A 23841-nucleotide genomic window follows, 5' to 3' on the forward strand; every position below is an offset into this window, starting at 1 on the left:
AGATGCGTGCAAGTCTTTTTGGATGTTTCTTTAAATGGATTTCTCAAAAATGTTAGCATACTTGGTAAGTAGGAGCTCCGTAGCCGCAAGGTTACAGTGTCAGCGAGAGTTCGTAGGTTCGAATCTTAGTAGAATCAGGCCATTTGGTTGTCAAAGGACTTTAGCTTTGGTTTATTCTCAGGCTCCCCAGCACGTACCCTTTCTTCAATTTGAATTCTACAGTACCTCTGTTGACTCTCCGTCTAACAAAAATTAGGCCCTATTACAATAAAACTGGAGTGAGTAACGTATAAAAGCTCTCTCCAGGGAATTGTAATTAGACGATATTGTTAGGATGCACAAAGGGTCGGTATAGTAGAGCAGTAAGCTTAAACCGAAAGGTAAAATTTACATACAAGCACGGATATGAATGATAAGCGTATCACTTACTTCAATAGTGATACTGCCAATAATATGAAGTGCGGAGTACAGAAAACACCTGGGTAATATCACAAAAGATCTAATCTTTGGTCGCAGTAATGAGTCCACACAGAAAAATTTTCCTTATTGCACGCAATCTTTGCACGGACCGACTTGATTACGGTTTGCGTACGTGCAAACCCAGGTCGTTTGTCCCAGCTTTCGTTGCTTAGGGCCATCCTGCAGAGACTTTTCGATGCGTCAAACTGTGGCTAAATGACATCCAACGGCCTCGGCAATCCTTTTCGGTGTCTTTTGGGTGAACAGTAAACTTGTAATCACTTCTTTAGCGTACAAATACACTGTCCATCGAAACGGGTCATTAGATACACAAACTAACCCAATACTAACGTTTGAATCTTTGCTCATTTTTTTTCTCTCGCATACTATACAGTCAACAGCCCGTTTGAAAATGCGTTGCGACCCGAATTTTTAATAGCCCATATCTTTTGAACAAAAAATAACGATGACCTGAAACTTGCGGGGATACTTTAAATTATTTTTAAAAATGCCTGTGATTTTTTTCACATTTTTATTGCCTCAGAACTTTACTTTGAACCATATTGATTCAAACAGTAACTATTGAAAAAATAAAAATTTTCTCCAGAAAAAAATATTTCAATGATCTGAACCAGTTGTTAAAATTCTTGAGATACGCCTATTTATTTAAAAATTGATTGAAATTTCGAAAGTCAATAACAACGTAAAACTAGCCCAAATTTAATAAAATTTGGCAAATCATGTTCTATCAATATAACAAATTTTATCATAGTTTTTCGAAAAAACAGACATCCGTTTCACGATATATAACTCTTTTAAAATTTCCAAAGCGTTTGGTAACATGTAACAAAGCAAAGCAAAGCAACGCCTTGGTGCTACATTCCGATTCGGAACATGACCTTCTGTTTATTTATACACAGACTTCGCAGCCGACTGTTTAGTGTACAGGACGATTGCGGGGCTAGCGTTACGATCCTACTGACACCAACAGTCTCTCCCGAGCCGAGACTCGAACCCACGACGACTGGCTTGTTAGGTCAGCATCGTACCTCGAGACCATCTGGGAGAACTGGTAACATGTAACATGCTGTCACAAAATAAAAAAACGAAAATACCCAACACGGGAAAAAAATGTAACTGTGCATATTTTAAAATTGAATTGGTACCCTCCTAGCTGGTCTTGAAATACGATTTGTTAGACTGTTAGTATCAATAGGATCGTAGCGATAGCCCCGCAATTGTCCTGTACACTTAAACAGTTGGCTAAGAAGTCTGTGTATAATAAAAAAGGGTCGAGTTACGAATCGAAAAGTATAGACTGTTCCGAAAATTATAAATACATCTTCTTTCTTGAATAAAACAAAAAATACAGGATTTTTCGGGTCATTTTATTCTGAAATATAGATAATAAGTGTTTTCTTTCCAGTTTCAATAAAAGTTGGGATTATTTTTCGTAGGATACGCGAGTTCTCTAACTTTTCTCTTAACACTACTCATAAGCTTTTGCACAGTGTGTTGTCCGACCATTTTTACCACTTTAAGCCAATCTTTTTTGAATTTTTCAACATTGTCCGCTGGTTTGACATATTTCCTCAGCTTTGCCTTGGTCAAAGCCCAAAAAATTTCAATAGAGCGAATTTCAGGGCAGTTTGGAGGATTCATCTCCTTTGGGACACATGTGACATTATTTGTTTTATACCACCCTAGTGCATCCTTAGAGTAATGGCAGGAAGCAAGATCGGGCCAAAAGATTGGAGGATTGTTATTCTGCTTAACCATGGGTAACAACCTTTTCTGCAAACATTCTTTCACGTAAATTTTACCATTCATTGTGTCATTCGTAATGAATGGACAAGATACTTTCCCACATTCACAAATGGCCTGCCAAACCATTACCTTCTTGCCGAATTTTTCGGTGTAAATGGCTTTCACTGGTCCAGGGACATCCTTTCCCTTCGGCGATGTATAAAATTGCGGTCCTGGCAGAGTCTTATAGTCCAGTTTTATGAAGGTTTCGTCATCCATGATAACACACCCCATTTTTTTGGTCAGAAGTTTGTCATAAAGCTTCCGAGCTCTCGGTTTCACAGATTCAGCTTGTTTTGGATTTCGTTTTGGCTGCTTCTGCTTCCGATGGGTCTGCAGACCCATTCTTCCCTTGGCACGCATAACGTTACTCGCCGAGGTTCCAAGCTTTCTCGCCACATCTTGTACTAATACTGAAGGATGCCGCTTGTAGTATACCTTAACCTTTTTGTCCATTGTGGGATCAACAGGCCCGGGTTTTCTACCACGTCTTGGGGTATCAGTATATATGCACTCTTCAAAATACTTCCGCAATGCGGTTTGAACTGCTCCGACACTTATACCTTCTTCTCTGGCTAATTTCCTTATAGAAAGACCACTCGCGGTGCCCCATTTGTGCACAATTCGCTTTCTTTGCTCGGGAGAAAGGCCACGCATTTTCAAAATTCCGCACTAAATGTTAGAAAAAATAACAGCATCTGTTTCTTTTGGATGTAAACAACAGGACGCAGCCAACGTTTGGTTGAATACTGCACGTTATTTGAAATGACGGTTGATCGTAAGTGTATTTATAATTATCGAAACGGTCTATAGCACCAAGGCTTTGCTTCTTCAGATAGTTTTTGTGGCGACAGGTAAAAATAGCTGCAAATATTCAAATAGGTTAGCATTAGCAGGTTTAATATGGACAAACATATATTTTACAATCCGCATTCGAAAATTATTAAAATGCGCAACAATTGGATATCGGATAGTGTCCAGTTCCATTATTGAGCCTAACATGAACACTGAATATATCAGCTCGAATATTGTTTAAGTTAAGATTTAATCATATATCGGTAGATTTTCAAATGTATCTCGTGATAACCTGGTGCTCAAAGGTTTCGTCCGCTTACCTAACCTTACCAAACAGTCCCAAGCCGTGGTGTGGCCTTTGCTGTACGTAAGAGTCGTCTCCACTCCACTTGACTTATGGCTGCAGTTCGCCAGATTTGCAGTCTGCGTAGGGTTCGTAGATCGTCTTCCACCTGATTGATCCATCTTGCCCGCTGTGCACTTCTTCGTCTCGGTTCTGACGGATTGGTTTCATGAACCATCTTTACCGGGCTGTCGTCTAACATCCATACGACATACCCAGCCCACCGCAACCTGCCAATCTTAGCGGTGTGGACGATAGATGGCTTCTCAAGCAGCTCCTGCAGTTCGTGGTTCATTCTCCTTCTCCACGTTCCGTTCTCCATCTGCAGTCCACCGAAGATGGTACGCAACACCTTCCGCTCGAAGCCCGCAAAGGCGCGTTGGTCCTTCATAAGCATTGTCCATCAATCGGGGCTCCATTAAATTGGTGCGGCGATGAATTCTACTCGATCGGAGCGTCCTCCGGAGACCGAAGTATGCACGATTTCCTGTCATAATGCAACGATGAATTTCTCTGCTGGTATCGTTGTCGGCGGTTACCAGTGAGCCCAGATACACGAACTCATCGACCACCTCGATTTCATCACCACCAAATTGAACTCGAGGTGGGAGGTTGGCGCTGTCTGCCCGTGAACCCCTTTCTTTCATGTACATCGTCTTCGATGTATTGATTACCCGGCCTTTAGTCCGATGTACGTATCCGGCATCTTCACAAAGATCCGAGCCACAATGTTGATATTGTCGGCGAAGCCAAACAGTTGAACCGACTCTTGAAATTTCATACCACTGGTGGTAATCTTAGCTCTTCTAATGACACCTTCCAGGGCGAGAGACTTTGCCTTAAACCTCTTCGAGTTTCCAAGGGACTCGAGAGTGCCCCCGATACTCGAACTCCACTCATTATTCAATTCATCGTCGCTTTGGCCAACCGCGTTAGGAAACCCGTAGTCGTGCATAATTTGCTTAGCTGATCTCGATCGACTGTGTCGTATGTTGATTTGAAATCGATAAATAAGTAGTGTGTGGGCACGTTGTATTCGCTGCATTTCTGCATAACCTGCCGAACCGCGAATACCTGATCCGTGGTAGCGCGGGCACCCAAGAATCCCGCCTGGTAGTGCCCCACGAACTGCTTCGCAAAAGGTGATAGTCGATAGCAGGGTATTTGGGAAAGTACCTTGTAGGCGACGTTCACCAGACTGCATGCCCTTTTTGTAGATGGGACACACAATACCTTCCATCCACTCCTCCGGTACTCGTTCTTCCTCCCAAATCTTGACAATGATCCAGTGCACGGCTCTAGCCAGTGTTTCTCCCTGTATTTCAGCAGCTCGCTGGGAAGTTGGTCTACTCCAACAGTTTTATTGTTTTTCAGCCGGCCAATCTCCTCCTCCGATTCCAGGAGATCGGGGTCTAACATCCTGTTGTTTTCTGCTCGTGCACCAAGAACAGTTGCCATACCGTTCTCGCGCTCTACTGCATTGCCGTTCAGATGCTCATCGAAGTGCTGCTTCCACCTTTCGATCACCTCACACTCGTCCGTAAGGATGTTGCCGTCCAAGCTCCTGCACATATCGGCTTGCGGCTCGTAGCCTTTACGGGAGCTGTTCAGCTTCTCGTAGAACTTCCGAGTGTCGTTGACTTGGTACAGTTCTTCCATCGCTACACGATTTCGGTCCTTTTGCTGGCGCTTCTTCATTCGAAGGACTGAGTGTTGGCTGTTTCGTACCTGTCGGTATCATTCCACGTTCGCTCTGGTACGGTGTTGCAGCATTCTCGCCCGTGCTACGTTCGTCTTCTCGACTAACTTTTTGCATTTGCCATCAAACTAGTCATTTCTATGATTCGGAACCCTTGTACCTAGTAGCACTACAGCAGCGGATCGGATGCTCCTCCAGCCATCTACAGGCTCTTCCGTGGGTAGCGCTGTTTGCAGCTGCTGCGCATATTCCTGTGCGACCTCCCTGTCCCGCAGTTGCTCAATATTTGGTCGCGGCGTTCGACTTCCGCGGGCGTTGTACACCGTCAATAGGTTTGAGCACATACACACAGCTACTAGGTAGTGGTCCGGATCTATATTCGCGCTGCGGTAGGCGCGAACCGTTGATAATGTCGGCGAAGAACCTGCCGTCGATTAGAATGTGATCGATTTGACTCTCTGTCTGTTGGTCAAGAGATCTCAAGGTGGATTTGTAGATATCTTTGCGAGGGAAGTAGGCACTTCGGACTATCATAACACGAGTGGCCGAAAAGTTTACGCACCGATGGCCGTTATCATTAGACACAGTGTGCAGGCTATCAGGTCCAATTACTGGTCTGTACATTGCCTCCCGTCCTACCTTAGCATTCATGTCCCCAATGACGACTTTCACGTCCCGGGTAGCTATCGTAACCCCGGTCAAAACTGCGTTTATAACGCTTCCTTTTCGTCATCGAGTCTTCCTTCATGTGGGCAGTGCACGTTTATGATGCTGTAGTTGAAGAACCAGCCCTTTCTCCTCAACTGACACATCATTGCGTTGATCGGCTGCCACCCCATCACGCGTTGGCGCATCTTGCCCAGTACTATGAAGCCGGTTCCCAGCTCGCTGATGGTGCCACAACTCTGATATAAAGTAGCCGCTCGGTGCCCGCTTTTTCATGCCTTCTGTGCTGTCCAACAAAGTTCCTGCAGCGCTACGACTTCGAAGTTGCGTGGATGTAGCTCGAATGTTTTCCGGGGCGGCTCGTTTGGCCTTCCCTAACCCTCTGTCCCACGCTGACACCAGGACGTTGATCAGCCGCTCCTAACATGAAAATCAGACGCTGTTTTGGTGAACAGACGCTCGGGTTGACGAAGAATTTCCTCTGCAGCTGGAGTATGATTTACGCACCAATGATCGCGTCGCACCTTCTCTTGTAAGTATTATCGGATGATCACATTGCCCAGGCATCACCAACCAGTTGTGTCCATGTTTCAACCGGCATCGGCAGTCTAGTGTAATCATGTGACTCGTGGAGGTGTGAGATAGGAACTTGTGAGGGCCGAAGCTATGTTTGACACTCCTTCAGGTTGTCAACTCACCATTTCGCTATTCGGATTATTATTACATGTTTTGTGACAGAACCTTCTAATTTTTTTTCGTGCATATTTTCTATTCGTAAATTTTTCGTATAGATTTCGATAAAATGTTTTAATTCATGGGTACAAAAAACGAAATTTGAAGGAAACAAGAATAGATATTTCAATTAAATTTCACGGTAGTATAGCATCACGTGAGCAAAATAATGGAATAATAGATATGTGAAACATATTACATATTCTTTACATTTAGTTGCGGTTTGAAGTAGTACAACTACATATCATTTGATGACATTCAAATAAGTTTTTTTTAGTGATCGTAAATGACTAAATGACAAAATTACATTTAGATGGTAGAAAAAATCTCAATCTTACGTAATCTTTACTTACCAAGATACAGTTGATGAACTAATACATCATTGCAGAATGAAGAATAGAGCCTATGTCGCTCCAGGAGTATCTTGAACAACCATGAGTGCAGAAAAAGACGTGCTTCAGAATGATTGATCACTTTCAATCGTCCTCGTATATCGGAGCATAAACAGTTGAGCCCAATGGAAAAAGGCTTGTTTTATTTGTATTCATGGTACCACCAACGGGGTTCTAATCACAGCTCTTGCTGCGCGCCTTGCGCGACTGAAAATGGTTTAGGGATTATCGGATTTTCTCGCACTGAGTGACCGCAACAGATTTGAATCTGCGCTGCTTCTAAATACGTACAGGCATTGATAAATAGTAAATTATTAGTTGGCTCACAATTAAGGTAGTTTGTGGTGGGTTGTGCATAGTTATCTTCGTTACCAATGAATATATGCCCTATATTTTATCTGAATATGTCTTTTGGATGATAATCCGACACTTTCACACAACAGAAAATGGCAACGGTAATGTTTGTTTCTTTAATTGATTTGAATCATTTTGTTTTGAAATATTGTAAACTAACCTTAATATTGTTGACCGAGTCTTTATTCGCTATGTCATTTTCTTTTCTTCTCAAATTTCAGACGACGAGTTGGTTAAGCGATCTCAGGGCCTCCTTGAGAAGCTCAACTACCCCTGGGAAATGATGCCCCTGGTGTATGTTATACTGAAAGGCTGCGATGGGGACGTCCAGAAAGCTCATCAACGGATCGACGAAGGTATGGGTGACTGCAAATGCTACGAACTACCTTTCATCACGTGGAAAAGATATGCCGATTCTCCAAAATGGTTGGTTAAATGATACTAGTCAATGAACGAAAAAATCTGGAAATTGTTTTCTACTAAATTTTTAAACCAACTGTTTTGGCTACGGTAAGCAAATAATGAACTTATTGATTTTCAGCACATCAGATTTTAAAGCCTCTCATGGTTATGAAAGAATGCATGCAAGGTATTTTGATATAAGGTAATTCAAACACCTTATAACTATAATGTTCCTCGCACATTCGGTCATGACCATTTTTCGATTACCACATTGTATCAACAGTGATGAACAAAACTTTCAGTTTAAAACAACTTGATCATCGTTCTCATTCAAAAGGAAGGGGATTTATTTCAGGGGAAACGATTTTTTTTTTCAGTATAGCACTTTTACTGTCCGGTGATAAGAAATTCGCGTAAACGAAGAGTAGTCCGATCTTTTTCGTAGTCATATTAATTGTTATTTCCAACAGCTCAATCTCACTAAACTCTCCTGAACTATCAAAAAAGTGAGGCTATTTTTTGTGTGCAATGATGTATTCCTTTTCCGTCTGGTGTTCATTGGGTCATTTTGAATGAAGCTGCTTACTTCTTTCTTTAGCGTGTCAATTGAAATTAGCTTCGCATCATGTCTTTTGATAATAGTTTTCTAACGCGTAAGCAGTGTAATCAGGAACTATTCACATTATAGAACTCTATAGAAGCTTCCTGTGTTCGCCTGTGCTCAAGGTCAGGCCAGTTCAGAAGACAGTGACGCATTGAAACATCGTTTTTAATTAAAAATCTCTTGTTTTTTAGCCCTGCAGCTCCCAATATCATTGCAAGAGCATTCGAGCACTTTTCATTTGACTCATGTTAAAGTACTCGGAAATGGAACAAAGTTTTTTTAACTGAGAGAGACGGTTGACTGCGTCTTTATCATTTAACGCTCCCAGGCTCTGCATGTATCACATGTTGAAGAACTTAGGCTTGAAACTGCTTCATGATTTAGAGTAATACGAATTCATAACGTCCAAAGAAGACCTGTTTTCGAATGCATTTTTTGAATTTTTGCGAACTATGAAATATACAATATAATGTAGGGCCAATAATGTTATATAATATAATTTGCATGTTATACCAATCTTGGCCCTAACATATGTTGTTTGTTATAATTGAAATACAAAAATATTAAGGTAGTAAAATATTATTCCGGCTTATTTTCTTCGCAAACATTTTAAACACTTTTGTATAACGAATTTTAGGTCCTTAAGTAATACAGGTCGGACTCGATTATATATAGTCTCCGATTTTTTTTCACTCTATATAATCGAATTTTATATATAATCAAATCGAAAAAAAAAATGTTTTATATTAATTTTTCATAAATGATTTGTTGTTTTCGAATTAAGAAGAATTTTATTTTTGATTCATCTCCCTAAAAGTCAGAAAAACCATTTCTCACAAAAAAAATATATATCTTGTAGTTATTCCTGATGTAATTGCAGTCAAATGTAAAGAAAAATTATTAAAAAAATTATAAAAGTATATGTAGATTTGTCAACTTGTTGGTATTAAATTTCTCAAATTTCGAAAAATTAATTTTTTAATTTTTTTTTCATTTTTTCTTATTTTTGAAATGATTTATATCCAGGTATTTTTTTTTTAAGAATTTTTAGTTTTTTTTTAATTTTTTCAAACAATTTTCAAAATTTATTTTTGACGCAAATTCCGAGAACAATACAATCGATGAAATGCTGTAATTAGCAATATTGATAAACATTTGCAACCAATCTTCATGGAAAGCTTATTCATTGCGTGGAAAACCCCACGAAGAGAAGGGAGGGGTAACACATTTAATTTTTAGCTTTGCACAAACTATAAAGGTCACTTGCTGCTATGAATAATTTGAGATAATATTATCTAACACTACAAAACACTGGAACGTTGCTCAAATTGTTTTTTAAAACAGAATCATTTTGTTCATCAGTTGATCATCAGCAACCAACAATCAACAAACAACAAACAACAGCCATCGATCACCGGAAGAAGGCCAACCCCGGAAGGAGACCAACGAACCGTTTCACCATAAATCAAATCAGATATCCGAAAGTAACCCATCGTTTTTTTTTTCGTTTTATCCTATTGACACCATGCAGGTCAAGCCGTGGTATATGAATACTCACGATTGAACAATCTGAACATGTTCGACGGTGTGGAAATGCGCAGCGCAGCACGTCAGTCTGGATGATAGACTTTTTACGCGATGACACCGGTTTCGATTACCGGGCTGCCAACACTGAAGCTAGAACACGCGGAACAACTTCCACAAAACTATATAGTCCAATAATTTATGCAAGCAAAAATGCCGAACGAAAAACCGTAAGTTCAAACTAGCGATAGCATGAAAAAACAACAAAAAAAAAACAATAGTCCGAATTTATTGAAACATAAGTGAAACCATGGAAAGAAAATTAATCGATCGTGGGTATTCAATTGAACAAAAAAACGAAGAAATCGAAAGTGTAAACTGAGAGAGTGTTCAAAAAAACAAACCAACGTCATCCAGTGATTATCGAGGTCATTATTTATTTCAATTACTATACACAATGAAGGTACCTTCCGTCAGTCTCAACATACAAGAGACTTTCGGTCGGCACATTCACAATAATGATTTGACTTGCTAAAACGAAAATTGCTGCCCCAATCACATGTTCGCCCGAATTAATTTCTACCTCAAACACACTTTCATAACTTTAGTGGAAATGTTGTTCAATGAACATGTCGACATGCAACCATTCTGGGGTTATCACGTATAGCTTTAGAAATAAGAAAGCGTTCCTAATACGTGTGAAAGTGCAAACAGTGAGAACAAATAGTGCAAATAAACTTTCAAATAGTGCCGACGTGTGTTCTGTCTACCAAACTACGACCTGGGCAGTTTTGCAGACCTGGCAAACAACGCTTATAAATTTTCATCTAGCAACCTTTTCGCCTGAAGAACTACCAGCAGGAGCAGCAGAAACAACAGCCGCAGCAGCAGCATCTTCAAACAAACATTCATCAAACAAACCAACAAAAATGTCTACGTCGTGCAAAACGACTATCACAGAAGGCTCATTCGATCATACGATCGAACTTTGATTGCGATTTAAACTAATGAAATCTTACAGGTATTTGATCAAGCATTGTCATATCATTGCATGGGGCATCTTTTGACACATCTACAACATTTGGTTAGAACAAAGGAATGTTTGCATTGTACGTTTTTCTCCAAATTCATTGTAAAAACTCCCAATTTCCGATCGCTTTTCGTGTCAGTACACCTTATCGTAAAAGAAAGAATTACAAAGCAAAAAATTGTTTTTATCATTAATGGGCATCCGTCGCCATTTGATTTATGTCAGCACAAAACATGGGACATCAAGTTTTAGGATTATTTTTTGCGTCCAATTACTGATGAAAAACATTTTTTGTATCTGAATGAATTGTTTGATCGGTATGGTGTCTTCGACAAAGTTACAGATAATAAGTTTGTCCTTCCGAGAAAAATATAAGGTAATGTATCATGATAAAAACAATTTAGACTGTATTAGAGGTACATAAATTTTCATGTTATTTTCTCACTATTTATAACACATGAAATTATAAACGAATTAGGTTTATCGAAACAATCTAATAGTATAGTTTGCAGCAACAATAATTTATGGCAAATCCGAGGTGAATGTATTTGAATATAGCGTTTTATGAAATGAAATCCATGTCTAGAACTATTATGAGCGGCTTCGGCTGAAACATGCTCTTATATAGGCCAAATAGCATATTTTAAATTGCAAGGTATATGATTCTGTCGACCGTGCTTGGGAAGCAATCATATAACGACCAATCAGAGGTCGAATTTTTCCATTTTGACAAGGCTTGACTATTATCAATAGAACAATAGTTTGAAAAATAAAATTACAATTATCTTCATTTGGGAATAATCTAAGAAGATTCTCCAATCTATTGCTGCAAGAACGAAGGAAATCCATCGGATACTAACTGATTTACTAGCATTTGAAATTGGACATATTTTTCACTTTTTTCGGTTTTTGATTTTCATTTCACATCCCTATGTAGCCGAACTTCCTGAGAGAAGTATTCTACTTTAAAAAACTTTTATTTGTTATACATTTGCTCCATTCACTGTGGAAACAGCAGCACTGTCTGTCTACTCGGGCCTGCATACAAGCTTTCATTCAAGCTTTAATGTGGGAAACAGATGACGCTCCTTCTGATTGTCACTTTCTATAAAGGGTAGGGAACATATTATAATCAGCTTAAGGAACCGCCTGTGTATTGAGACGAAACAGTCGAAATGTGTTGGTTGAAATTCAAGCATAGGTATATCAATTTCTACTGTATCTTTTTCTCTGTCAGCATTTGTGTTAAGATTGTAATACTAAGATAGCAAACTTTAACAATAATCAATCACGAATCTAGGACCACTGTTCCAATCACCCTGAACCTATTTTAAGCAGTTTCATGTGTTTTGCAGGCGACTTTTTTAGCACCCAAAGTGGCGCCTGAATGGTTTCAATATAGGTGATTTGTTTCGGCTGATGGATATTCACAGTGACAGATTTCTTTGTGATTAACGTTATTTCTTATATTCTTAAGACAGCTAGATAATCAAATTGTCGATATTGATCAAAATTCAGGAGTTGGAGGCCTGATTTTTTTGAATGATTAAAATAGGCGTCACAGCTTAAGTCGTTCCTTACCCTATGGAGCACAATTTTGGAAGTAACAAAAAGATCACTTTTAAACTACCTCCCGCATGTGCACTATACTTATCTTTAGCAGCAGCGTATTAGTGCTCATTTCTACTATCATAGGGCCGGATTTACAATTGAGGGGGCCCGGGTTCCCGTTTAGGGGGCCCCAAAATAAAACAAAACCTCTTTTTTATCGTACGAGTTAAAAACATTTATTTGCTATTGAAAAGTTTGTTGGAATTTTTTCTTGCGAGTTTTTTTTCGCAGAAAACTTATTTATTAAATAATCAACATTCAACTCCTTCAGTATACTCGTACTCGAAACTTAATAATGCCAAGTTTGACTACCTTTCATTCTTCACAGTCGTACGCAACCTATTTTTAATAAGTTTCATCTTCGAATTTTTTTCTTGATACATGAAAAAAAAACCTACCGCAATTTGAAAAATTTGCGATCCACAGACAAAAATTTGCACACAATTTGAGAAAGACTGCGCAAATATAAGACGACTCTGACAATAATCTACAAAAACTAGGAAAAAACTACACACATCTGCAGGTCAATAAAATCTGCACACGAACTCAGAAAATCTGCATTTTGCAAAGAACATCTGGTATCCCTGATTCGGACAAGTTAGCAAAAGCAATGCATTAAAAAAACTTGTGGGTTATTTTCTTTCTCTGCCTTACCTCCCATGCTTTACCCCATGGTTCGATTCGAATTGTGCGTTAATGTGTGTCATTCCAAGAGAATCCAAGGTGAACTCCTATGGATGAAGGAAAGTTTCAGATCAGATTGGTTCAGATTGGTCTGTTCAAATTTTCTTACTGTAAATCGAACTTTTGATTGAATCTCATTCTTCACCGAGAAAAAATCTTTTGCTCGATTTGTGGGGGCCCCAAAAATGAAGGGGCCTGGGGCCCGGGCCCCCTGCTCCCCCCCCCCCCTAATAAATCCGGCTCTGATCACACGTGATCTCGTAGTCATAATTACACCATCAAAATTAGTTTTTTTACGAGCCGATGCAGGATTGACTCTGTACTTTTAAAAACAGTGTTGCCCGTGTAATTGAGATGATGCACTTGAGCCAAAAATCACTCCCAGATGCCATTTTAAAATTCGAGATAGCGACTTCCGGTTGCCGGAAAAACAGCAAATAAAATGGCTAAATACCACACAATGATGGGCCTATGATGGCGACTTTTGATTTCCGAAAATGATTTCCATAATCGAAATAATGCACATAGCCGATAAATGGACATCAAACGCCATTTTGTAATCTGAAGTGGCAACTTCCGGTTAGGAAAATAGCCAACAATGGTCATTCCGAAATCGATGTGATATCCGAAGAGCGAATATCGAATCTAGAGGCCATTTTAAAATCCAAGATGGTGACTCCCGATTTCCGAAAATGACCGAGTGTCTCTCAATGCGGTTATATTTGAAACCAAAATAATACCCAGAGGCCATATCCTAACTTCATCTTAAGAATTACAGAATTAATTGTCTTCAACAGACAAAGTTTTGCTTGACGACTTGGACCTTTATCAGACTTCCTCGATATATATTAATTTGCAAAAAGGGCATTCAGATTCCCAGAAATTTTAAAAACGATAAACGTACCTTGAACACAATTTTGTCCGGTGCCAGAAATTCTAAGGTAACTTCACAATATTCACAATGAAACAAAGGGTTTTTCAATAAGAGTGCTACAAAAGTAGATCCATAAGCACAGCAAACGACGACATGTTTTGCCTTTCTCCTAGAAAGGTATAGCAATCACTGGAAAAACCAAAGGTATAAAAGTGGTCCCAATGGCCGAATGTCATATACCACTCGACCCCTTTCGACGAACTGAGCATTTTCTGTATGTATGTATGTATGTGTGTATGTGTGTGTGTGTATGTATGTGCAACTTTTTTTTCTCACTCACTTTTCTTAGAGATGGCTGGACCGATTTTCCTAAAATTAATTGCAAATGAAAGGTCTAGTTGCGCCATAGGTTGCTATTGAATTTCATTGTAATCGGATTTTTAGTTTAGAGGTTATGTAGCAAAATGTAAAAATCACGAAACATCAATATCTCAGAAACCACACAACCGATTTTAATAAAATTGGTTTCAAATGATCGGGCTGTCTCCAGAACCCTTAACTTTTGAATTTCGTAATGATTGAACATATGGTTCAAAAGTTATGTAAAGAAAAGTTATTCTGAGGTTGTTTAAACTCACTCATTTTTCTCAGAGATGGCTGAACCGATTTTCACAAAATTAGTGTCAAATGAAAGGTCTAGTTGCCCCATAGGTTGCTATTGAATTTCATTGCAATCGGATTGTAACTTTGTCCGTTGTTCATGAAAATGTGAAATCACATAATGAAAGTTAACATATTGACTTCCTCCTAACGATCACTGGCTAATTAAAAGGTAGAAAAGTGATCCAAATGGCCGAATGTCACTCGACTCAGTTAGACGAATCGAGCATTTTCTGCATATAAGCATGTATAGGTGTATATGTTTGTGTGTGGGTGTGTACGTGTGTATGTGCACCTTTTTTCGCACTCACTATTCTCAGAGTTGGTCTGACCGAACAGATTTCAATGAAATTAATTGCAAATGAAAGGTCTAGTTGCCCTATAAGACCCTATTGATTTTATTGTAATCTGATTTCTAGTTTAGAGGTTATGTATCAAAGTGTAAAAATCACGAAACATCAATATCTCAGAAACCACACATCTGATTTGATTTAAATTAGTTTCAAATGAACGGGCTACCTTAAAAACCCTTAACTTTTGAATTTTATGAAGATTGAACATGTGGTTCAGAAGTTATGGAAAGAAACGTGTTCTGGAGACTATTTAATCTCACTCATGTTTCTCAGAGATGGCTGGCCCGATTTTTATAAAATTAGTGTCATATGAAAGGTCTTGTTGCCCCATAAGACCCTAATGATTTTTTTTACAAACGGATTATTACTTTGCCTGTTATGTTTAAAAATGTGAAATCCAGCTATGAAAAGAAACATATTCTAAGACAACTTACTTGGACTTACTCATATTTCTCAGAGATGGTTGACCCGATTTCCACAGAATTAGTATCAAATGAAAGGTCTACCTACCTCATAACTCCCTATTGAATTTTGCAGTAATCGGACTGTAACTTCGTCTGTAATGTATCGAAACGTGAAAATCACGAAACTTCATTATCTTAGAAACTACACGACCGATTTGAACAATATTGATATCAGATGAACGGGCTAGTTAAGGGTTAACTGATGAATTATGATTGAACACGTGGTTTCAAAGTTTGGCTGCCCCATACGTTACCTTTTCATTTGATTGTAATCAAAATTAAGCAAGCGTTATGTTTTAATTTGTAAAACAACGAAAGTCTATTATCTCAAGTATTACACGACTTATTTGAACATAACTAGTGTCATACATATGAGTCATCTCTCAAACTTACAAATAACAAACTTCATAACAATTTGATATGCTGTTTAAAAGTTTTAGAAAGAAAAGAAATTCAAAGACTATTCAACACTTTACCTGCTTCGATCAATATATATGGCCTCAACATGATTTAAATGTGGTATCGTTCTATCTGAACGTTCCCGGCATCGCTCGTGATTAAATTGTTCGAAATTAAGAGTCATTGCTTTCATTTCGCTATTTCTTAAGTACTAACATAACGTCAAATTTCATATTTTATACTTTAATTACAACATCAATATTTTAGAACCCAAAGAGTGGATAAACATTTATTGGATTTAAGCATTCATGTAAATCTATTTTACAAATAATAAATTTGAATGAGAAAGGCTGAGTCTGACCGCTAGATGGATTAATTTTTTTTTTCCTATTTTTTTGATATTTCTCTTCAGTTAAGTTTGGCATTTCATAATGGAAAGATACACAATCCAATAACGAGTCAAGATTATGGAAATTTACTACCGAAGTTTGGAGTCAGTAGCCTCAGCTTGAAGAGCACTAAGTCCAATTTATGGTCGTTATAATCGTTCTGCCAGATCAACAATTGAGCGTCTAGTGGAAAATTTTGAATCCAAAAAAGAGAAATGTTAAGAGAACAAGAAAAAATATGGCGTCGTTTGCTAGCGTTTAGGGGTCGTTCAATAATTACGTAAGCAAAAAGGGAGGAGGGGGGAGTGCATTTTTCTTACGCTAGCTTACAGGGGAGGGAGGGGGGTGAATTGATTATCTTACGTAAGAAAAACATTATTAATAGAGCTTTTCAAAAAATCATGTTCATGAAATTGTGGACGGTGAAATTCATACAAAGAAAATTACGGAAGGTCGAGTAACTCGAATTAAGGACAGAAGAGGAAACGAAGTATTGTGCTTGCTTCAAGATGATAAAACTATAATAAAAATCTATATATAGCATATATAGTAAGATCTAACTAGGGGGGAGGGGGGGTGTCAAAAAATCTTACGATGTCTTACAAGGGGGGGAGTGGGGGATTGAAAAATTGGAAAAATATGCTTACGTAATTATTGAACAGCCTCTTAGCCATAAATAAATGGTACATAAACAATGTCTTTTGTTAGCTACTAGAATATATCATTATCAATAGATTCTATTTTTTTCAGCTTTGCGGGATGAGTAGGGAACCTGTATATTAGAGAAATGATGAGACACTCACCGTTAAGGCAACTGTAAACATCAAAACGGATAACGGCAATGCAAAATTATACAGCTTGCCCGTTTTGATATTGACAGTTGCATTAACGGTGAGTGTCTCGGCGTCTCTCTGGTGTATAGGCTGACTAGGGATGAGAGAAGAGGGGTGTCCAGTTTGTTTTTTTGTACAAATATTCTTAGCTATCCCTATCATGAACAGTTAACGGAATATGTTTATTCATCTCAGTTAGGCCGATACAAATTTCATTGTCATTTTATGTCACCGACCCCCCCTCCTTCAAAAATGTTGAAAATTGGAAGGGGAACAGAAAAAAGTTCCAGCCGTTTTGTTAACATTATTGACTTTTCGGCAGCGTATATGCTTAATTTAGCAACAAGCAAGTCCAGTGATAGTGAAAGTGTCATCAAAAGGCAAGCCAAATGATTAATAATGATGATAATGTGATATTTTTCAACACATTTTTGCATGCAAGTTACAAACCTCGTAACTTGCACACAATTTTTTATGAAAGCTATTCCTTTTTTTCTTCTCAGTATTATTTATTTTTTGCCCTCCCCTTTGCTTACTTTGATAACCGTGTACATAAAAACTATTCAAAATTTGTATCAGCCTTATTCGTAAAAAAATATTAAGTACTGTTCGATGAAACATACACCTGGTCCATTATGGGTTAATAACCAATATTATTCAGTTGTTCAATGTATTAAGTATTAAGCAAACTATACAAAATTCGTTAATCAAAAGATGCCCTAGCAGACGGTATGCCACTTGAAATCAATTTTCCAATCTATTTTATAGAAGCTCTGTAACTTTGTTGTAAAAATTCATTTGCTAGAACGTTCTGTTATAATTGTTGTACAACGTACAAAGTTTCAGTTTATCGCCTAACTAGAGAAGATTTGCAATAAAACTCAACAAGGCGTTACGATCGAATACTACAATTATTACGTAATGGTTCTTGTTACTATAGTCAACAAAATAATCACATGATACTCCCACTCATCTTTCTTCGTGTGGAATAATATTAATGGTTCTTTTTCATTACCCCCCAACCTCGGTATGACTTTAGGTAATGCCGTGATCAAGTCCTACTTTTTGCGTGACCGCAGTATCGATCCGCTAACCGAGGACGATGAAAACATTTCGGTAACCCGAACGAACTCTACATCGCCCTCCAGGTTCAGTTCAAGGTCTAGATCTCAATCACGTTCACGACAAGCGGACACCCCACGAGACGATGGTGTTCTTAATTTGGATACGAAAACAACCAAAGCATCCGGTAATGAGGATCATTTTATTTACGATGATTCTAGTAAACTCAGAAGCAATGATTCTGAAGATCTCAAATCTCGCCTGGAAGAAGTTTATCACAGTAGCGTTGAACAAGAATGCAATCAGAGAGAGAGGCGGTTCAGTCCTGCTAAAGAAATCGAATCTCGGTCGGTGCAGAAAGCTCAAGTTGAGAATGGATACGAAAGTAGTGCGGCGGTCAGAAACATTAAACGCAAAAAGATCACACAAAAAGAGGAATCTTCTACAGAGTCCTGCGCAACAAAGGAAAAACCTGCATCTTTTCTTACGCAATTGGATCTACTAAAAAACACATTACCTATTCATAAATATTCCACATTGGAGCAAAACAATTTTCAAATACCGCTTTCGATTCCTCATCCATTACCGGACTTAGTCAATCGGGTAATTTACCCTGCTGATTTTATTCCCTATCTGTTCCATCCATACCAATCGACAGGAAGTGAAACGAACCTGCCAATGTTTCCCAACAGCTTCGTAAGCTGTCCGCCTCAGCGATTTTTCTCTATTTCGGAAGATTGCTATCAGAAAGAAGCTCCGAAAGCACCAGTTCCACCCTCTCCACCAAGAAACGTGCCGAACAAGGGGGCCCAGTTTTTTCCACAGAGAGTCGATCCCAGCCTACCATCGAGTCAATCTTCTGTTGCATCGATACACTAGCTGCAACGAGTCACTGACTTTGGACTTGTAAATGTCGCTAAGGCCGATGGAAGAGACGTGCAGTTGTGCTCCGACTAAGGTGAGTTAAATACACATGTTTTTCGTAATATTAGTATATGTTTTCGATATAACCACAAATGTAACCTATAATAGGAAATTTGTTGAATCAGATGTCCCGATCAGAAGAGCACAACCAAAAAAATTGCGAAATTCTGTCAACTGGGAATACAAATAACATCTTTTGTTACGATTTTGTATTTTCCCAAACGCTTTGGGTACCAAATTGAATCTGAATGAGTTATAAAAACAAATCCTGAAATGAAATAGCTCTGAAACAAGTCTCACAAATTTTTCGTCTCTATCAGAAGCTGTTGGTTCTAACAATGGTTGATATTATCCTGCTCTGTATGCTATCTTATTTTGTTAGAAAGCTGACACGTTCGTAACAAAGTTTGATATGGGTTTGATCCTAGTAGAATCATTTTTGTTATAATTTTGGTTATTTCAACTTCTAACGGGATCAAAATAAAAACATAACCTGAAAGGTTTTTCACATAGCAAACTCACAGGTTCTCTTACATTTTTGTTTTGTCTTTATGATCGGGGTTGCTTTATTCTAACACTTTAGCTTCTCACCACCGCACAATGGTCGGGAAATTGAAATTTCCGGCCAAAATTCATTTTATTGTGCCAAATTGTTGGTTTTCCACTGCAGATGATTATGACATATAAGAAATGTTTTGTACTGACAAGGGGCTGTCTATAAACCACGTAAGCTGAGGCAAATGTCTTGTGTTGTCCAATAAACGTAAATAACTCGTTAGTGGAACGAGATAAACGATTACTGTTTTCAGCAAAGATGCACATAATAGTAAAACGCTTCTTATGACTTTAAGAGTTAGTTCGCGATTTGTCCGCAGAGATGGCACACGAATTTAACTTTTGATAGAAACATCCAAGAGATATGGTTTCTTCAGCAAAGCTATTCAATTCAAACAAAACTACTGAAGACGAAACGATTTAGCAAATCTCGATTGTAATGTTGATACAGTTTCCTATGATATTGTTTGTAAAAAACTGTTTTTAAACGATGGTTGATCAATTCAATGCAATCATTTATAACATTTTCTGTTCTAGGTTGTATGAACAAACTCACTAAATCGATCTTATTACCTTCCTCGTAAGACATTGCTCGCTTCTTCGTAAAACACTTGAACTGTAAAGCACACGAAAAACTTTGTTTCCTCCACATACACAAGCAATCAGACCGACTTAAAGGTATGAACTAGAATCAGTACACGCTCATTCTGGATAACCCAAAACTGAGTCAAAACCTAATCAGTTTCGCTAAAACCGTATGTACTCAAAATTAAGTAGAAGTTGTTTTACTCATTTTTGAGTACCACCGAATGTTATAAAGATTGAGTAAATATTACCCATATTATACCTGATGCGCGATGCGTAAAAGTTACTCATTTTCGACTCAAAAATGAGTACTTTAAGCTTCAATGAGGGAATTTCGGGAAAATTATCATTATATACTCGATATTATCATATTTTGCATTTCGAATGAATTTTATTTTAAAAAAGGCTTATTTCAAGAAATTTACCTTTGTTCACCGGGACACGGGAGATCTTTGAATTTATTCGCCAACCAACCAACGAGTCCTGGTGAAAAAGAAAAATTGGCATTAGTTGCAGCCAATTATTTCAAATTATGAATTACCTACCGTTGACAACTAATTTCAAACATTTTTATTTGCTACTTTTTTCAGACGGTTTGCTTGGTTTGCTGTTTGCTTTTAATTGCAAAAAAAAAATAACAAAACCAACACGTAAGCACCAGTTACCCAATTTTGAGTAAATTTGCCGCCATGATCAATTTAATTCTACTCATTTTTTGACGTCTTCGAACAACTGAAAAGAATGATTAAAATTCATCTCAGCCACTGAGTAGCCCAGAGTGAGCGTGTAAGCCATAAAAGACATATGAGCCGCATGATTCAAGTGCATAACAATATGTGTGAGATTGCGGGTTTACGCGTGGGAGTAGTTGTGAGATTGGCGGTTAACTCAATGGAATTTTGTGTATGAAAAACCTGACTGCAATATTGGAAAGTTCGACCATGAGAACCTCCATTTGTTTATGCTGTATGCCGACATATCCGGTACACAGCTTCTACTTCAGCTGTAACTGACGACTAAATGCCCGAATGCAAGCTCGAACCAATTTTTTACCTCTGGCAGTGATATTTGTGTTTGGTGAGAGAAGTTTGCGTGTGGTGTTTCATGGCCGTGTTTTCATAAAACAAACACTGGGAATTATTTTTGGGATAATAATTCATTTTACATACACGCGAAAATCGATTTATTGCAAATATAAACCATTTTTTCCAAACGCGAAATATCAATTTATTGCTAATATTAACCATTTTTTTCCAAACAAAATGAAAAAAATATTTTTTGCCTTTCTCCTAGAAAGGTATAGCAATCACTGAAAAAACCAAAGGTATAAAAGTGCTCCAAAAGGTCGAATCTCGTATATCAATCGACTTAGTTCGACGAGCTGAGCATTTTCTGCATGTGTGTGTGTGTGTGTGTGTGTGTGTGTGTGTGTGTTTGTGTGTGTGTGTGTGTTTGTGTGTGTGTGTGTATGTAACGGTCTCCCAATCTCACTCAATTTTCTCAGAGATGGCTGAACCGATTTCAATGATACTAATTGCAAATGAAAGGTCTAGTTGCCCCATAAGACCCTATTGAATTTTATTGCAATCGGATTTTTAGTTTCGAGGTTATGTATCAAAATGTGAAGTCACAAAACTTCATTATCTCTGAAACTACACAACCGATTTGAACAAAATTGGTATCAAAAGAACAGGCTTGTTTTTTTAACCATTTGTAAAATAATTTTATAAGGATCGGACATGTAGTTCAAAAGTTATGTAAAGAAACGTGTTTCAAAGACTGTTTAAACTCACTCAGTTTTCTCAGAGATGGCTGGACCGATTTTCACAAAATTAATGTCATATGGAAGGTCTTGTTGCCCCATGAGTCCCTATTGAATTTTATTGTTATTGGACTTTAACTTTGTCCGTTATGTATGATAATGGGAAATCAGGCTATGACAAGAAACTGGTTTCTAAGACTGCTTGAACTCACCCAATTTTCTCAAAGATGGATGGACCGATTTTCACAAAATAAGTTGCAATAGAAAGGTCTAGCTGCCTGATAAGACCCTATTGAATTTTCTTATAATCGGACTGTAACTTTGTCTGTTATGTATCAAAATGTAAAAGTTATGAAATTCCATTATCTCAGAAACTACACAACCGATTTGAACAAAATAGGTATCAAATGAACAGACTGTCTTTTACACAACCGATTTGAACAAAATAGGTATCAAATGAACAGACTGTCTTTAAAATCCCTAAATAAGGAATTTTATGATGATTGAACATGTAGTTCGAAGGTTATGAAAAGAAACGTGTTCAGAAAACTTTATCAAATTCACTCGTTTTTCCAAAAATGGCATCTATGATTTCAACAATCTTAGTTTTAAATTGACATTTACATTTGATTCTAATACTGATTGACAAAATCGAAAAAATGCTGCTCTAAATCTCACAATAGTTGCCCTAGAAAGAAAAAGATTCACAGGAAAAGCTATAATTTTTAATTTTTTTTTGGTTGACCTTCGGGGCCATACTTGTGTTGACCAGTGTAATCGGACTTTTATTTTAACCATTATGTGTTAAATTATAAAAATATTGAAAGTCTATTCTCTCAAAGATTTCACGACTCATTTGAAATAAACATGTGTCAAACGAACAGGTTGTTCCTCAAACTTACAAAGAAACAAAACCCGAAGGCTGTTTAAAACTAGTTGCTTTGATCAAAGCTCGAAAGTCATTATGATAGAAAAACTATTCAATTAGTACAAATATTACGTCAAATTTCAAATACTATGCTCCAATTATTTCTTCAAATACAACATCAATAATCTAAAATCCAAAGAGTGGATATACTTTCATTGGAAGTCGCAAATTCGGATTCAAAAATGAAGTATGGAGTTGATTCCTGGCCTCTGAGCACCATCCCGGGTACTGAAAAACTCACATTGCGTAATGTTTGTCCCTTTAGACTGGTTTCTGGCTACTGGCTACTATCTACTATCTAGTAATTTTAAAATGGCGTCTGAAGATGATTTCTGGGCTCCGGGTATCATACCGCTACCCTAAATCGTATTGGTCATCTGGATTAAAAATGGGGTTAAATGTTCGGTATAGTTATGTGAACAAAAACAAGAGAATAACATATCCAGCAGAAATTATCAAAGTGTATTTTTCAAGAGTTGGTGTAAATCTATTTTAACACTGCTAGGTGGATTAATTTAGGTTTTTACTAAAGTGTGTACAACTGAATAATCATACTAATTTCAGGTTTTCCAGTATATTTTTGAACCTAATTGCTATGACATACGTTGATAAATCTCCTTAAAACTGAAAAAAATTACATAAAAAATTAAAAATTTTAAATTATCTTTTTCTACAAAAACACAAACTTTACTCAAACTTTTAACATATTTTTTAAACAACGTATAATTTAACAAACCAATTAATCTAATAATTTCACGTTTTGCCTTTCTCCTAGAAAGGTATAGCAATCACTGGAAAAACCAAAGGTATAAAAGTGGTCCCAATGGCCGAATGTCATATACCACTCGACCCCTTTCGACGAACTGGGCATTTTCTGTATGTATGTATGTATGTGTGTATGTGCGTGTGTGTGTGTGTGTGTGTGTGTGTGTGTGTGTATGTATGTGCAACT

The 23841-nt window shown here is 37.7% G+C and overlaps 1 protein-coding gene across 6 annotated transcripts in view; it reads left to right on the forward strand.

Moving 5' to 3' along the window:
• LOC129718783 (uncharacterized) overlaps positions 1-23841 on the forward strand; it is a 392933-nt gene that overhangs the window by 343988 nt on the left and 25104 nt on the right. For all 6 annotated transcript variants that reach the window (XM_055669859.1, XM_055669858.1, XM_055669862.1 and 3 more), the window contains 2 exons: positions 7468-7602; positions 18113-19093. In XM_055669859.1, coding sequence (XP_055525834.1) covers positions 7468-7602; positions 18113-19014 — 1037 coding nt within the window. In that variant the 3' untranslated portion in view covers positions 19015-19093. The remainder of the gene's footprint in view (positions 1-7467; positions 7603-18112; positions 19094-23841) is intronic.

Source organism: Wyeomyia smithii, chromosome 1 (genome assembly GCF_029784165.1).
Source record: "Wyeomyia smithii strain HCP4-BCI-WySm-NY-G18 chromosome 1, ASM2978416v1, whole genome shotgun sequence".
Classification (NCBI taxonomy): domain Eukaryota; kingdom Metazoa; phylum Arthropoda; class Insecta; order Diptera; family Culicidae; genus Wyeomyia; species Wyeomyia smithii.